This window comes from Pantherophis guttatus, chromosome 3, assembly GCF_059756535.1.
Source record: "Pantherophis guttatus breed Tessera chromosome 3, ASM5975653v1, whole genome shotgun sequence".
In the NCBI taxonomy this organism is placed as follows: Eukaryota; Metazoa; Chordata; class Lepidosauria; order Squamata; family Colubridae; genus Pantherophis; species Pantherophis guttatus.
The window spans coordinates 206,572,283-206,589,532 of record NC_142065.1 but is presented as its reverse complement, the minus strand read 5'-3'; the positions used below and the strand labels follow the sequence as shown (position 1 = coordinate 206,589,532).

The window sequence follows — 17,250 nt, the reverse complement described above, 5'->3', positions numbered from 1 at the left end:
CAGGGGATGCTGCAGGTCCCATCCCTGAGGGAGATACACCTGGTGGGACCAGAAGAAGGGCCTTCTCCGTGGTGGCTCCCTCTCTCTGGAACATCACCCCCCACCCCCGAGATTAGAATGGTCCTCATTGTTATTCTCTTCCGGACGACCTGGTTCTGCCAGCGGGCCTGAGGAACCCAGAGTGGGATGGATCCCATTAAATGGCTCATGTGATCGACTGTCGCTGGGGCGGGAGGTGGGGGTGATTTTATTACATTAATTTATTTGATTTTTTAATTCGTTTTACTGTTTTTAAATGTGGTTTTTATATTCTGTAAGCCGCCTTGAGTCGTCATGGGCGAATGGGCAGCGATATAAATTTAATAAAAAAATAAAATAAAAAAATAATGGAGTTCCCACAATGCTATCTAACATCATGTGTAGCCCAAAGATTAACATAAAGAATTACGTGGAAGAAGTGCAAAGATCAACCAGCCGGTTACTTTAAAGAATAAAAACTCAGCAAGTTACAAAGGGCAGCTTTCAAGAAATGATGGTTTAAAGCAGGGGTGTCAAACTCGCGTCGTCACATGACGTATCACAACCTCCCCCCTTCGCTAAACCGGGTGTGGGCGTGGCCAGTGCATGACACATCTGGCTCACGGGCCATGAGTTTGACAGCCCTGGTTTAAAGCAACCTAGCTACCCTCATTTACAAATATCCAGCCGTTTTATGTCTTCAATTTGGGGGGATCAACATATATAGTTTTGAGTATTAAACAGGTTCTCCCAAAACAACTAAGTTCAGAGTTGTACAGTCTTCAACATCTACACCGCTATTTTTTTTGGAATCTAGTTAATTGTGGCTTTCTTTTTGTGCACTGACTTGTCTCAGTTAAAGTTGTGCAAATTGATGTTAGTTTCCTCTGAACGCTATTGCCCACGTCGTATTTCTCTCTAGTCAGTGGAATTGAGTGAATTTTGCCAGCACAAACACCAGTGGATCTTATATCCCTGCAGTCAGTTGTCAAAAGTAATTCCTATAAATAACTAAATCCCTCTAGCCAGCCATCTCTCTATCCTGCTACAATATCTGTGAATGAAAATGCATTGAATTCACTTCAGGAAGAACGAGAAGAATGGTTAGGCAGTAGCTGCTGAAATTTGCTTCCAGTTTGTAAGATAATCCCTTTAAATCATTTTAAGTCCTCACAATTACATTTTAGCTCAGCATTTTAAAGAAATTCCTTCAATGGCATTTAAAAGCTTACCACACCTGAAATACTGTTCTATTGCTTCAATGCGAATGCATGTAAGACCTATATACTCCCTGGCACAAAATGTATGCAAAGATAGCAATAAATAAAAAAAATATTTAATTGTCATTTTGAAAGAGGACAACACTATTTTGTTATTAGTAAAAGTGCTTCTATGCCATTTCTCATCAAAGAAAAACCCCGAAGTCGTTTTCAATAGCCGTAAAATGAACCCAAAATAAAACCAAGGGAAGGAGAAGGGAAATAAGGTAAATGTTAAAATAAAAACAAGGCACAAGGACAACATTAAAAATATAGAATTCATTATTATCATTATTAATTAATCATTAGAGGAGAAATGATAGGCGGGGTTATACTTAAGACATCCGTGGTGTGAGTTAGCACCACAGGGAGGTGAAGTCAACCATGAATATTGATATTATTGCAAGAAAACTCATATCGCCAGCAGGTTACAGGAAAAGAGAGCAGAACCTCTTCCAAGACCACAGGCACTGTAGGCCAACTTAATTGGACTTTCTGAGGGCACAAAGTCATCATACCCAGATACCTGCACGCTATTTTATTCCAACATGAACATGAACCTTCATTTCTACAATTTAAAAGTTGACATGATGAAAAGGGAAAGGATGCCCTCTGGATAGGCAGGGTGTCTTGAACTCTCCCCAAATGCTTTGGAGCAGGGGTTTCAAACTCGATTTCATTGAGGGCCGCATCAGGGTTGTGTTTCACCTGGGGGGAAGGGAGCAAGGTGGGCGTGGCCAGCTCGATGTCACTCGTGTCGGGGGCGCCTGTGGTGGCCCGAGCATTTTGCCAGTGAAAATGGGCTCCCAAGCTCGGTTTTCGGTTGTGACAGCCTCCTGCAACCCTCTCCCAGTGAAACGGAGCTCCGTTTGTGCTGGTAGAGGCACCCAGTGCCAGTCCTTTGCTCTTTACAGGGTGGTCCCACGGGCCAAATCTAAGCATCGCATGAGCCGGATCTGGCCTCTGGGCCTTGAGTTTGACACAACTACTTTGGAGGGGTCACTGTTTTTCCCTACCCCAAAAACTCCATTAGCTCTCTGACATCTTCAACAGAAGAAACGATCCTTCAACCCAGCCACCTACAGCTGAAACTTCTAACCCTGTTAAAAAGAGGGTGATTCCAGCTAAGTGCGTGAGATGATTATTTTCCTTACCTTTGTGCCGGAGTGCTATAGCTGTTATCATAGGAATCGTAGCTCTGTTCATCATACGAAGTGCCGTATCCATCATCATATTCCTATAAAGAAATGCCCACATAAAGGCAGCATTACAATTCAAGAGTTATACCAGATCATCACTTTGTCTGTCTGGGAAAAAAGATCACTCTTTCCTGGAAACCTAAATTCACAGAGAGATGCTGGCGAGACTGATTTAAGTACTCAGTAAAAGGGAGCCCGTGTTTAATTCAGTGGTCTCAAAAGGAAGAAAATGGAATGGCTGATCCCATGGCAAGCAAAATCTTAGGAACATCTGATGGGAGGACATGGGAAGTTATGAATCAAAGAATTCTTCCATCTTTACTTATGGTCAAATTAACTGCTCTGGACAAGGGAAAATGAACTAAAAGGGGGGTGGGGGAATTAAGCTAAAGAGATGTCTAGGGAGATTCTCAGTCATCCAGGTCATGGCTGCCCCAAAGGTGCTTTTTCAAGAGGCAACTGGACTTCAGTTCAGAACTGAAGAAGCTTCTTGGATGAGAAGCAAAACGTCTCCAAGGAAAAACCAGAAAGTCCAGTTGCAACACTGCAAGATTTTAAATCCAAATCAATTCCTTTTCTTCAGGATGATAGAAAATGATCCTGAATGAGCAAAGAAACAACCGAATCACCAATCAAGATCAATTTTAGCCAGCATTTTGAATGGCAAAATAGCATCCAAACCACTAAATAAATTAATCCAGTTACCAAACAAAATTAAGGCTTGGAAATTCACCAAGAAACGTCCTATAAAAAATTGGACTGGACTTCTTCTAGAAGGACGAATCTGCGAGTTGTGTAAGGGAGAAATAGCTTTTGTTCTGACTCATTTACAGTGGTGGTGATGTAATCACAAGCCCAGCTACAAGTGTTAGCAACTCTATTGGCCAACACAATGACCTCTTCTCCATACAGGTAAGGAATAAAATCCTTGATGTTCAGTTTGTGCTCTACAGAAGCCTTTAAAGTTTCAGCAATGCCTGCAGCTGGCCAGTCTCTTGGTAACCAGGATTGTGCTTGTTTTATCATAGTTGATGGCCAGCCTTCCCTCTCTGCAATCCAAGGCAAGGCCTTGGAGCCTCTGCCTTAAATCCATTTGTTTGCTCAAAAGGACTGCGTAAAGAAGATTGAGACCCAGCTGTTGGGCCGACTCTGGGAAATTCGAGTTTTGCTGAAATGATGGAAAGAATACCGAAACGAAAAGAAGGGGATGCATTTTTGCATGAGAGAAGAATGGGAAAGGCAACATCAACAAATTGCATTGAATCTGCCTTGAATATTTTATGTAACAGAATTAACAGAATAGTAGAGTTGGAAGGGACCTTGGAGGTCTTCTAGTTCAATCCGCTACACATCCAGGTGATCTAGATTATTTCAGACAAATGACTCTCCAATCTCTTCTTGAAAACCTCCAGTATTGGAGCACCCACAACTTCTGGAGGAAAGTTAATTGGTTAATTGCTTCCACCACTAGGAAATTTCTTGTTCTGCCTTTAGGGGCTTTACAATTATATTATTTTTCTAAGTATGTAGAAAATGTTTCTACCATTTTAGCTTTTCCCTCTGTGTCCTCAAAGAGGTACACATCTTCAGCCAGACCCACAGCAAAAGGAGAAGATGGCAATTTACGCAGGAAGCTCCCAGTTTTGCCCAAAGCTTGTTGAGGGATGGAATTGAGTGCTCCCCTTAAATCTATGACTAGTGCTAAGAGACAGCATTCTTTAAAGGTAGTTGGAATACTTTTCTACCAGGTGTTGTAAGTGCTTGTCAAGTGTTGGCTGATACCTCCTGAATCCAGCTTGTGGCTCTGCCAAACAGCTTCCCAAGACAACCAGTTGACTAATCTCCCAAACAGCTGCCTGGTTTACACTTCACTAATTAGATTTAAAGGGTTAATCGGGAAGAGGATTGCTGGATTTCTCCGTTTCCCTTTGTAATAAAATTGGCATTCGAATTGATCACATGCAGCGCTTGGAAATCGATCTGGAATTACCAGTGTAAACCGAACTCCTTAGGCCCAGTAACCTGTATTAGCCTTGGCCACAGCTGGCCAGGGATCAACACTCCCTAAAAGAGGAATTGTACTTTTTTCAGTTGTAAAATGAGCTGCGAGGTCATTAACGAAGTCAAAGCCCCTCAAAGAAAAGGGAAGAAAAAAAAAAATCTTGCCAACTCTGGTCAGTGCAAACAAGTAACTTTCTGGATTGTTGCTCAACAGTAAAGGACAAATCTTAACATGGGAAAAAATATGGGTAAGAAATGTGAAATTTACACAAGCGCAAAACTTAAGGGAGAATTTTTATAAAATGTTTTATAGATGGCATCTAGATCCCAAAAAACTATCTTGTATGTACCCGAATGTACAACCAAAATGTTGGAGATGTGATTGTGAGGATGCTACATGCTTCCATTTTTGGTGGACATGTAAAAAAGGTTAAAGCATTCTGGATAAAAATTTGGTGGATTTTACAAAACATTCTTAAAAAGAGGTTAAAATTTACACCATACTTGTTTCTGCTGGGTATAGTTACGGACTGTACGGTTATAGAGACTGATTTGATTTTGAATTTAATAACTGCAGCAAGATTGTTGGTGGCACAATATTGGAAGAAGCAAGATTTACCTACAATCCAAGAATGGACAATGAAAGTAACAAACCTAGAGGAGATGGCAAAAATTTCGGCGTACTTGAAGGAACATTCAAATGAAAGATACTTAAGGGACTGGAGAAGATGGATAGATTATATCCAAAATAAACACCGGAATAAGAAGTTGCAGATAGGTTATGAATAAATATGTAGATATTTGGTGTGTTTTTAGGTAATTAAGTTAGTAGGGTAATTAGGGAATTGAAGGAATAAGAGATGCTGAATGTTATAATTACTTAGATTAGGATGGATTATGTTTGTTGAATGTTATACCCTGTAATTTGTTCTGGGAAGGGGGGCGGAGATGGGCGGATGGGAAGGGGAAGGGGTGGGGGGAGGGGTGGTGGGGGAAAGGGAGGGGAGGGGGTGGGGGTGGTAGGGAAGGGGGGGAATATGTAAACCTTCTGTAAAACTTTTTAATAAAAAAACCCAAAAACAATAGAGGACAAATCTGAATGGTTGATGAAACTGACAGTTACCCAAAAACTCATTTACCATCGGTTGTGAGTAACCATACCCTATAATTTGTTGAATATCTATTATATAAATGAAAAGGTGCTTACTGTTGTGTCCTTAGTTAAACAAGGAAAGAGGGTGCCAATCATATCCACAGTACTTTCGTGACTTAAGTTTAGTATATTTACTTCTTAACAGCCAATAAATCCTGTTCATTTTGAAAGGCTATAAATTTAAAGCTATTGTCAAAAGGTATCTTCTTTTAACAAAATAGTTCTAGGCTGCATAAGACAGAGGGATAGAATCAAGATCACATAGCATGTTAATACCACTTTATAATGCTGGTTATAATACTGCATCCACTTTAGGTCGCCATGATGTAAAAAGATGTGGAGACTCTAGAAAGAGTGCAGAGAAGAGCAACAAAGATGATTAGGGGACTGGAGGCTAAAACATATGAAGAGCGGTTGCAGGAACTGGGTATGTCTAGTTTAATGAAAAGAAGGACTAGGGGATGACATGATAGCAGTCTTCCAATATCTCAGGGGTTGCCACAAAGAAGAGGGGAGTCAACCTATTCTCCAAAGCACCTGAGGGCAGGACAAGAAGCAATGGATGGAAACCAATCAAGGAGAGAAGCAACTTAGAACTAAGGAGAAATTTCCTGACGGTTAGAATCAGTTGAACAATTTGCCTCCAGAAGTTGTAAATGCTCCAACACTGGAAGTTTTTAAGAAGAAATTGGATAACTATTTGTCTGAAATGGTAGGAAGGGTTTCCTGCCTAAATGGGATTGGACTACAAGACCTCCAAAGTCCCTTCCAACTCTGTTATTCTATATTCTAAAATGCTACTGTACTGTAATCGTCATAACTACAAGCATCCAAATTTTAACCATAGAATCAGGGGGAATGCTGCAATTGCAATCGTAACTGAGCAAAACGGTCGTAAGACACATTTTTTAATGCCTCTGTAACTTTCAACGGTCATTAAGCATGTAGTCAGGGAAGGAGGAAGGATACCAACACATCAGCTTGTCTGATTTTACTGAATTCATTTTTTGGAGACTTCAAGTTAGGAATGTGGAAAGAATGTTCTCCTGGATACTTATTGGGTTAGGGATTTTCTGTCTTCACTGTGAGTTGTTTTGTGTTGGGGTGGGGTGCACTAAGGGAGCACAACCAATCTCATTGTACATATGTTGTGCACTGACAATAAAGGTTTGAATTGAATTTTGAATTTGACACTCTGTCCTCTGCTCAAGTGAAACTCAAAAACACTTAGAAACTGGGCCTTAATTAGGACCAGCAGCTTCATATTGATATCACTGGGTGCTTGAAGTGGTCTCTAGACAAGACGGACAGCAAAACGAATCCAAAAACAGTGCCGCACAAATTGGGCACCTGGAACATAGAATAATAGAGATGGAAGGGAACCTGGAGGTCTTTTAGTCCAACCCGCTGCTTGAACAGGAAACCTTATACCATTTCAGACAAATGGCTGTCCAGTCTCTTATTGAAAGCCTCCAGTAATGGAGGACGCACGAGTTCTGGAGGCAAGCTGTTCCATTGGTTGACTGCTCTCACCATTAGGAAATTTCTCCTTAGTTCTAGATTGCTTATCTCCTTGGTTGGTTTCCATCCATTGGTTCTTGTCTTGCCTTTTGGTGCTTTGGAAAATAGTTTGACCCCCTTGTCCTTGTAGGAGCCCTTCAAATATTGGGACACTACTATCACTTCTCCTCTAGTCCTTCCTTTCATTAGACTAGATCAGGGGTCAGCAACCTGTGGCTCTGGAGCCACATGTGGCTCTTTCACTCCTCTGCTGTGGCTCCCTGTCACTCAAAATATGTGTCACAACCACCAATGTGCAACATCCACTGGCACGCGATTTATTGAGCTTTTCAACCCCCGGTAGGCCAACCATGGATAAATCCAAGAAAAAAAAAATTCAGAAGAAAACAGAACGTTTAATTCAACTACATATGCTAGTTTTGTGGCCGCTCAAGAAATAGTCAGGCATCGGAAGGGTTTTGTGGCTCCCGGTGTTTTCTTTTCTGTGGGAAATGGGTCCAAATGGCTCTTTGAGTGTTTAAGGTTGCAGACCCCTGGACTAGATATATCCAATTCCTGTAACGGTTCTTTGTATGTTTTAGCCTCCAGTCCCCTAATTCAGCCCTCTAATCTGGATCAGTCACCTCTGATCCCAGTGACTCACAGGTTTTTTTTTAACATGAGGTTTTACAGGGTTTTTTTAACATGAGATTTGAAATGGTGCTTTGCTTCTTGTAGTGAAACAATATCTATTCCCTGGATACAAAACCATAATTATAATGCATATGCATAGATATCTCCATGTACCATGTAGGAGGCCTTCAAATATCAGAATGCTGCTATCATGTCTCCCCTAGTCCTTCTTTTCATTAGACTAGACATACCCAGTTCCTGCAACCGTTCTTCATATGTTTTAGCCTCCAGTCCCCTATTAATTTCTGTTGCTCTTCTCTGCACTCTTTCCAAAATTTAAACATCTTTTTTATATTTTGGTGACCAGAAGTGAATGCAATATTCCAAATGTGCTTTTACTAAGGCTTTGTAAAGTGGTACTAGAACTTCATATGATTTTGATTTTATGCCTCTATTAATGCAGCCTAGGATTATATTGGCTTTTTTGGCTGCCGCCACACACTGTTAGCTCATATTTAAGTGATTGTCCACTAGGACACCAAGATCCCTCTCACAATTACTGGCATTAAGCCAAGTTTCCCTTAGCCTGTACCTTTAGTGTTGATTTTTCTTGCCTAAATGTAAAACCTTACTTTTATCTATGTTGAATTTCATTTTGTTAGATAGGGCCCATTGTTCAAGTCCTTCAAGATCTTTTTGGCTCTTGAGCTTGTCTTCTGGGGTGTTGGCGATTCCTGCCAGCTTAGTGTCATCTGCAAATTTGATGAGTTCCCTTCTACTCCTTCATCTAAGTCATTTATGAAGATATTTGAAGAGCATTGGACCCAAAATGAAACCTTGGGGTATCCCGCTGCTTACTTCCCTCCATGTATAGATGTAGTTCTGTTGAGGACAACATGTTCTAGAAGGAACTCTCAACATGTATACAAGTGGATATTCTTTGAATTTTAAATAATTTTCAGGAGAGTGCATTTGAAGAAAAATGAGACTCAGCAGTGTTTTTGGAAAGGCAAAATAATCTGCCATAGGAGCTCAATCTGTTCATGTGTTAGATTGGGCTTTATTTGAGTTTTCTGTCCTTGAACCTTTGATGCCTGAGTTAAAGCGCCTGTGAAAAGCTAGGCGAGCCCTCAATTTTAGTGACAGCCAGTGGGAGAGTGTTTAAGATTGTGGAAAGAATTACAGAGACCCAGGTTTAACTTTAGCCTCCTTTGAAGAAACTCAGCAGGCTATTTGGCCCAATCTCTCTCTTTTTTTTGTTGCTGCACAATGGAGCTCACAAAATTGTTGCTGTAGGGGGAAAAGGGATGAGAGATGCATGAACGCTGATCTGAACTCCTGGAGGGAAGGGAGCATATAACCATCCAGCAAATAAAATGTCTGCATCACATAATCCTTTAAAATGCCCCTGAAACTCTGGGTAATACCTCAAATTACAGTATATTAAAAAAAAATCCTGCTAATAAGAGCTTCTTAGGTGTTCCCTGAGAATTAAATTATTTACCCAATAGAGTATTCTTAAAAACAATTTCTGGATTTATTTATTAAACAAATTTATACAGTCACCCATCTTGTGAAAAGTTGACATTACAAAAAAAGATGTTGAGACTTTGGAAAAAGTGCAAAGAACAACAACTAAATTAAAAGGCCTGGAAACTAAAATATATGAAGAACGGTTGCAGGAATTGGGTATGGCCAGTCTAGAGGAAAAAAGGAACTAAGGGTGACATGACAGCAGTATTCCAGTATTTGAGGGGCTGCCACAAAGAGCAGAGGGTCAACTTACTTTCCAAAACATCAGAAGGCAGGACAAGAAACAATGGATGGAAACTAATCAAGCAGAGAAGCAACCTGGAATTAAGGAGAAACTTCCTAACAGTGAGGACAATTAACCAGTGGAACAGCTTGCCACCAGAAGTTGTGGGTGCTTCATCACTGGAAGCTTTTAAGAAGGGACTGGATAGCCATTTGTCTGAAATTGGATAAGGTCTTCTGTTTGAGCAGGCTGTTGGACTAGGAGACCTCCAAGGTCCCTTCCAGCTCTATTTTATTCTGCTTGATATCATCCCCAAAGTCATGTGATTAAAATTTGGGCGCTTGGCAACAGGCTCGCATTTACAACTGGTTGCAGCGACTTGCGGTCACAATTCACAACCTTCCCAGCCAGTTTCTGACAATCAATGTCAATTGGGGAAGCTAGATATGCTTAATGACTGTGGCAAAAATTGTCATATAAATGGGTCCAGTCATGGAATGACTCGCTTAACCAATGCATCCCTTAGCATCCAATATTCCAGGCTCAACCGTGGACTCTAGTTGAGAACTACCTGTACAAAAACAGGCATTTTAACATTTAAATTTATTAGAAAATCTTCCTCAAAGTCTGTTGCAGTGAGCTTCAAACATCATCCAAGCACAAAGCCTGTGGGATAAATCTATAGGTACCCCTTTCTGATACTTATGAGGGGTTAAAATTCTCTGAAAACTATGCGTCCATTTAGAAAAAAAGATCTTTCATTCTGCTATGCTAAAGAACTCCTTTCACAGAATTTGCAGGCCCCTTATTGCGTTTTTTTAAAGCTAATTTGTATTTGCTAATTTGATAAATTTCTGGTGCAATCGTCCAAGGAAACAATAGAAGATAAATCTGTTACCTTTTTTTATTAAACATTTTACCGTCTGCTGAAAAATAATAGTGTTAGACCTGTAAACTCATATACCTGTCTCTACGTTAAGTTTTCTCCTGCACATCGAAACCCACAGCCAACAAAGCTATTAAAACTCAGGAGGAACTCTTAATATTTATTTACTGCGGACTTAACTTATTTTTTTCTGCTAAGAATTCAGATAGGGACTGTGCCCAAATATCTCCCTTAGAAGCCCAACTTCTAAGTTTAACAACAACATGGGTTTTGACACAAGCCATCCTTTAAATATAAAAGTATCTCATTGAGTTAATTTTGCTCATTTCAGACATGAAGGGAAACATGGAACTACCAGTAATATTTAGGAAAACATGATAAAAACATTACCCTTTGCAGATTCAGCCAGACAGCTCAATGTATGATGCTCAATTATCTCCAGACTTGGAAAATTTCACTTACCAACTTTCAATCATTTTTAAAAGACCTTCCTGAGGTTGTCTTTCTCTTTTATAAATCTAACGTTAGGGCCATTTCCTTGGTTATCTAAGACATTCTTCATCTGGCTAGCAGTACAATGGGGTGTAGCTCTAACGTTTTAATTCTTGCAATCTGTTTTCCAACAGATGCTGCTGTCAACAAGTCAAAATGTGCCACGAGACCACTTTGCAAAAACGGATCTAATGAGAAACAGTTGGTTTGAAGGTTATTAACTAACAACTGCCTGCATTTCAGTCATTGATCGGTTTGATGTAGTAATTATTCAGATCAGAGTTATGATCTGGTGGCGTTTCTTGAAAAATCCCTGCTGCTAGCTGTATTTCAGAAAGTTTTTTTGGGAATTAAGCCAACGGTTTTGTGATCAGAAAGGTTGGCAGTCCCTGCAAAAGGAAGACAAGGGTAGTAAGAGCCAACTCTTGGAAGTTCCTGCGTAAATGGATACTGTAGCATCAAAAGGGGTTGTATTCTGAGAGTAGGTTACACTCTGCACTGAATTTCTACACCACCATCGTCAGGATACGATAAGTCCTTGACTTACAACAATTCGTTTAGCAAATGTTTGAAGTTACAACGGCACTGACAGAAGAAATGACTTACGATTGTCACAGCATCTCCGCAGTCACATGATCAAAATTTGGGCTCCTGGCAATTGCCATGCATCTACTATGTTTACAAGGACCAGGGTCATGTGACACCCATTTGCAACTTTTCCAGTTGGGTCCTGACAAACACAACTCAATGGGAGATGTTGGATTTGCTTAATAACTTTGTGTCAGGTCCACCAGCATGTCCTGCTGTTCTGTTGGGAGGAGGGGGGAGGAAGGAACTTCTCACATGCTCTTGCTTTTGCTGTAACTGCTTGGGAATTAGGGAGGGGGATTGTCTTTGAAGATGGAGCAGAATCCCTCCCAGCTAGTTCCAGCCTGGTTTCAAGGCCGATGTGCCCTGAGATGAACTGTTATCTGCCTAGCACCTCAGCATTCTCGAAACAACCTTGCGGCATCACTTTGGCTACCGATGGACTGGTCAGGGGGATTGGGTTTGGGGAAACGGAAGAATTGCTTTGTGCTTAACGGGACTTTTCAGATTCCGCCTTGTTCTACTGCAACCACTTTCTCTCACTAAAAGTTCTTTCGATTCAACTTAATGGATTCAAGAAGTTTTGCTTTCCTTTTTTTTTTTTTTATTGAAAAAGCTTTTCAAATACAAATTTTCCCCCCCTTTCCCCCCCCCTCCTCCCTAACCCCCCCTCACCAACCCCTCCCCCCTGTGCTCTGCTCTGGAGCCGCATGTGGCTCTTTCACCCCTCTGCTGAGGCTCCCTGTCACTCAAAATATGCGTCGCAACCACCAATGTGCGACACCTGCCCACCCATGATTTATTGAGCTTTTCAACCTCCGGTTGGCCAACCATGGATAAATCCAAGAAAATAAAAGTTTCAGAAGAAAACAGAATGTAGTTTCATTCAACTACATATGCGAGTTTTGTGGCTGCTCAAGAAATAGTCAGGCATGGGAAGGGTTCTGTGACTCCCGTTGTTTTCTTTTCTGTGGGAAACAGGTCCAAATGGCTCTGAGTGTTTAAGGTTGCAGACCCCTGGGCTAGACGATCACCTTGTTGAGCAATGAAAATTCTGGTCCCCATTGTGGACCTAAACCCAGAATACCTGTGTAACAGTATCACCCAACTCCATTAACCGAAAAAGCACCTCAGAAAATGATTAACACGTTCTGCAGCAGCCATGCAAAAGGACTCCCAGAACGCAGAGAGATGCAACTGGTTGTATCCAGCCCAAATGGAGCTCCCTCGCTTCCTATGAGCTTCTGGTTCACGTGGAAATTGTCCAAGAGAATTGGCTAATTTCCTCTTCCACCATATATCTTTCTCCAAGCAGAAAGAGGTGAGGACCAAATATTACCTGTTTCCCAATTAACGGGGAAACGTGCCTCATCTTGAAAGGTTGCAAAGAAATTATACAGCATTATGGGGCTCGGAACTCTGCCTGACCATCAGATTATTTATTTATTTATTGGCTCGATTTATATGCCGCCCTTCTCCGGAGACTCGGGGCGGCTTACAATGTGTTAAGCAATAAGCCTTCATACTTTTGTATATACCTGCTTAGTAGTGCTTTTGCCCCCCCCCCCCCCCCAAGCAGTGTTCGTTTTTATACAAAGTCAGTTTATTGCCCCCACAAACCGGGTCCTCATTTTACCTACCTCGAAAGCATGGAAGGCTGAGTCAACCTAGGCTCTTCGAATTATGACCACAATTTCCATTGCTAAATAAGATGTTTGCTAAGTGGGTTTTGCCCCATTTTACAACCTTTCTGGCCACAGTTGTTAAGTGAATGGCTGCAGTTGTAAAGTTAGTAACACAGTTGTCAAGTGACTCTGGCTTCCCCATTGACTTTGCTTATCAGAAGGTCACAAAATGTTATCATTCACCTGACCTCAGGGCACTCCAAATACATGCCAGTTGCCAAATATCTGAATTTCGGTCATGTGATCGTGAGAACGCTGGAATGGTTAAGTGTGAAAAATGGTCATAGGTCACTTTTTCTCAATGCTGTTGTAACTTTGAATAGCCATTAAACACATGGTTGTTAACCTGATGTCCACCTATATCAGGGGTCTTCAAATGTGGCAGCTTTAAGACTTGTGGACTTCAACTCCCAGAATTCTCCAAACAGCACTGGCTGGAGAATTCTGGGAGTTGAAGTCCACAAGTCTTAAAGCTGCCACATTTGAAGACCTCTGACCTATATCAAGACAGGCATGTAAAAGTGAGCCAGTTGGCATAGGAACTCGATCGTACATCCATTATTTTGGGAGGTCAGTACTCACGTATTCTCCGTAGGTATCTTGTACCGGGAGTGGCGGGAGAGGTCGGTAACCTGCCGATGGCAGAACTCCTCTTGCTCTGGGAGCGATAAGGCTACGACCGCGGCTGACGGGACCTCTGCCAGAGGGGACTCCCCGGGGCGCTGGTGCCCCTCTTGGAATGCTGGAGGGTGGTGGCAGCACACCCCCACGGGCCCTACAGGGAAGGAAAGAGGAAATCACCATGAAAAGTGCACCTTTGGAGTTTTAGGACCTCCCACAAACTCTTCCAAGCTGGACACAGAGATTCAATGCAGAATTACCTAGGAATCATCCCACCTAGCCCCATTTTTAAGTCTGTTAATGTGAGAACAATTAAACAGTGGCTTGCTTTAAAAGGGTGTGGGTGCTTCATCACTGAAGGCTTTTAAGAAGAGACTGGACAGCCACTTGTCCGAAGGGTCCCCTGGATTAGAAGACGTCCAAGGTCCCTTCCATCTCTGTTCTGATCGAATTAATAAGAGCAATGGAATAGCAAATAGCAATAGCACTTAGACTTCTATACCGCTTCACAGTGCTTTTACACCTCTTGCTAAGCGGTTTACAGAGTCAGCCTCTTGCCCCCAACAATCTGGGTCCTCATTGTACCGACTTCGGAAGGATGGAAGGCTGAGTCAACTTTGAGCCAGTCGGGATTGAACTCCTGGCAGTGAGCAGAGCTCACTGGCTTTGCTCACTGCCGGGAGTTCAATCTTGACTGGCTCAAGGTTGACTCAGCTTTCCATCCTTCCGAGGTCGGTACAATGAGGACCCAGATTGTTAGGGGCAATATGCTGATTCTGTAAACCACTTTATATTCATATATATAAACACACACACACACACACACATCTCCTGCTCTTCAACTTAACCCAAATGTAGTCCACGGTATGGCTATGCAGTGCTTTAGGCTCACTGTTCTAGAATATATATATATATACATATATATACATATATATATATCCACGGTATGGCTATGCAGTGCTTTAGGCTCACTGTTCTAGAATATATATATATATATACATATATATATATCCACGGTATGCCTATGCAGTGCTTTAGGCTCACTGTTCTAGAATATGTGGGAGCCCAATCAGTCTGTGACTATTAAAGGAGCCACATCTCTTCCCATGAACATTGATTGCTTAAGTGGAAGTGAAGATTAACAGATATGAAAAGTAGCAAAATGCAGGTAGTCCTCAAGTTATGACCATAATTGGGTCCAAAGTTTCTGTTGCTAAGCAAGACAGTTGTTAAGTGAGTTTTGCCCCATTTTATGAGCATTCTTCCACCACAGTTGTTAAATGAATCACTGCAGTTGTTATAAGTTAGGAGCATGGTGGTTAACTGAATCTGACTTTCCCATTGAACTTTGCTTGTCAGACGGTCACAAAAAGGGACACTGCAAGAGTCATAAATACATGCCAGTTGCCAAGTGTCTGAATTCTGATCACGTAACCATGGGGACGGTCTTTAAGTTTGAAAATGTACTGTTATAACTCTCAATGTTCACTAAACAAATGGTTGTAGCCTGTATCCCTTTTGGTAGAGCACCCTGAGCAACAAATGAGATTAATGTATGAATCTCCTGGATACTTCAATCAGAATAGAGCTGGACGGGACCTTGGAGGTCTTCTAGTCCAGCCTCCTGCTCAAGCAGGAGACCCTATACCATTTCAGACCAATGGTTGTCCAGTCTCTTTTTTAAAGCCTCCGGTGATGGAGCAACCACTTCTGAAAACTTCCAAGCCATAGTCAAAAGCAAATCTGATGTAATAGTTTAGGAAGGGAAAAAATAGATCAGTAACTTGGCGACTGATAATGATCTTCTCAAATGCTCATTAAGAGAATCATGCATTCCCCACCTCCACCCCCCAGCGGATGGTGATATATGCTTCCAGTTTTAGATGATCGATTACAAGTCCTTCCAGCTGTATTTCGTCACATAAATCTCATCCGTGGTGGGCTTCTACTCAAACCCGGCTGAGATGAGAGATGATGCAAACTGCCGTATGAAATGCTTTAATAAAGGTAAAAGCTGGCCTCGTGCACTTAATAGACACGCATGATGAAAGGCATTAGAGAAAGATGCAATCTAATGGGTCAGAGAGCTGTCTGCAACTACCCTTCGGATGAAAGAAAAAAAAAAATCCCTGCGAAAATATTTCATTCGTCTCTTCAAAAGGAGTCTCAACGTACAGACGTGCAGTTACACAAACGTGGATATAGAGATTACGTCACTAAGAAGTACCGCTTTTCTTGCCTGCTTCTAGGAATAGAGGGTTTTTTTTAAAAAAAACAACTCCATAAGATTATTTTAATGCTTCAGAAACAAAACTTAAAGGATTTTAACCAAAGGGGGAGAAAAAAAAATATCTGGTTTTGGAAAAAAAGAAAAATAGGAGGCTAGCAGCAGCTCTGTTCTTGAGTAGCAGATCAAGGGCCCACAGCCTGTCTAATACAAGGAACGGTATTAAAAGAAGAAGAAGAAAAAAAAAATACATTAAAGGGCAAACAGAAGACATAGAAGAATCTGCAGGGGTTTTCTCTCATTTGTTTTCTTCTCTTTTTGAAGAAGTAGCAACCGATAAAGAAGACAAGACGGTGAACAGTTTGAAGATGACTTCAGCGATCAATGCTTCAGACCTTTTGTTTCATGTAACCGCAGCTCAGCTTTCGGTGTCGCGCAGATGGCTAGACAAGGATAATAGTTCATCATCTACAACATGCGCGTGCCCCATCACCCCTAAATGCTCTCTCTCCCAACAAACCAAAGAGGATAGAAAACAATCACATTTTTTCCCTCCAAAAAGCTCCCGATCTTCTTTTTCAAACAGCCATTATTTTGCCAGTCGCTACACAGCTAAGTGCAAAAACCTTTATGAGAATATTTGCAGGAAGATTCGTCAGCAGCCTGTTTGTTTGCCTGATGCATTAATTTATTTCATCCAAAGGATTTATGCGGTGGCCCAAATTGAACAACGGGACTGAAGGCAGCTTGTAGGAGAACAAAAACCCAAGATAAAAAACAAGCCATCGATAAGGATCAATAACAGGCCATCAGGCTCACAGGTGACAGCCGAGAGAAAATTCTTTAAAAATGATGAGTATAGGACTGAGGCAGAGTTTCTGGGTGGGTGGCCCGGAGCGGGAAGGAGGGGGGAAAGGAGGGATGATTTGGGAAGGGGGCAAGCACATGTGCTCATGCGTGCACGAGCGTCCGTACTCATGGCAACACTCGCGTGACAGGGACTATGAGTTTCTGCGATGATGCTCGCACAAGTGGGGCCATGAGCGCCCGTAATGGTTGCGCGAGTGAGGCCACAGGCACTCATGATGCTCACACCAGTGGGACTGCAATCGGCCAAGAGCACCTGCGACAACACTGGCGTGAGAGGGGCTGTGTGTGTGGACTGACCGACCGCCCACACAGGCCAGTGGTGATTAGCCCGTGGCCCAGTAGTGGGCCGTGGACCACAGGTT

The 17,250-nt window shown here is 41.9% G+C and overlaps 1 protein-coding gene across 5 annotated transcripts in view; it reads right to left on the bottom strand.

The window, feature by feature from the left end:
• Positions 1–17,250, bottom strand: part of KHDRBS3 (KH RNA binding domain containing, signal transduction associated 3) — a 129,341-nt gene that overhangs the window by 26,985 nt on the left and 85,106 nt on the right. For all 5 annotated transcript variants that reach the window (XR_015733454.1, XR_015733453.1, XM_034434830.3 and 2 more), the window contains 2 exons: positions 13,753–13,945; positions 2,432–2,514 (listed from right to left, as the gene is read on the bottom strand). Coding sequence is in view for 3 of the 5 variants with exons in the window: in XM_034434830.3 (XP_034290721.1) it covers positions 2,432–2,514; positions 13,753–13,945 (276 nt within the window). In the remaining 2 variants the exon portion in view is untranslated. The remainder of the gene's footprint in view (positions 1–2,431; positions 2,515–13,752; positions 13,946–17,250) is intronic.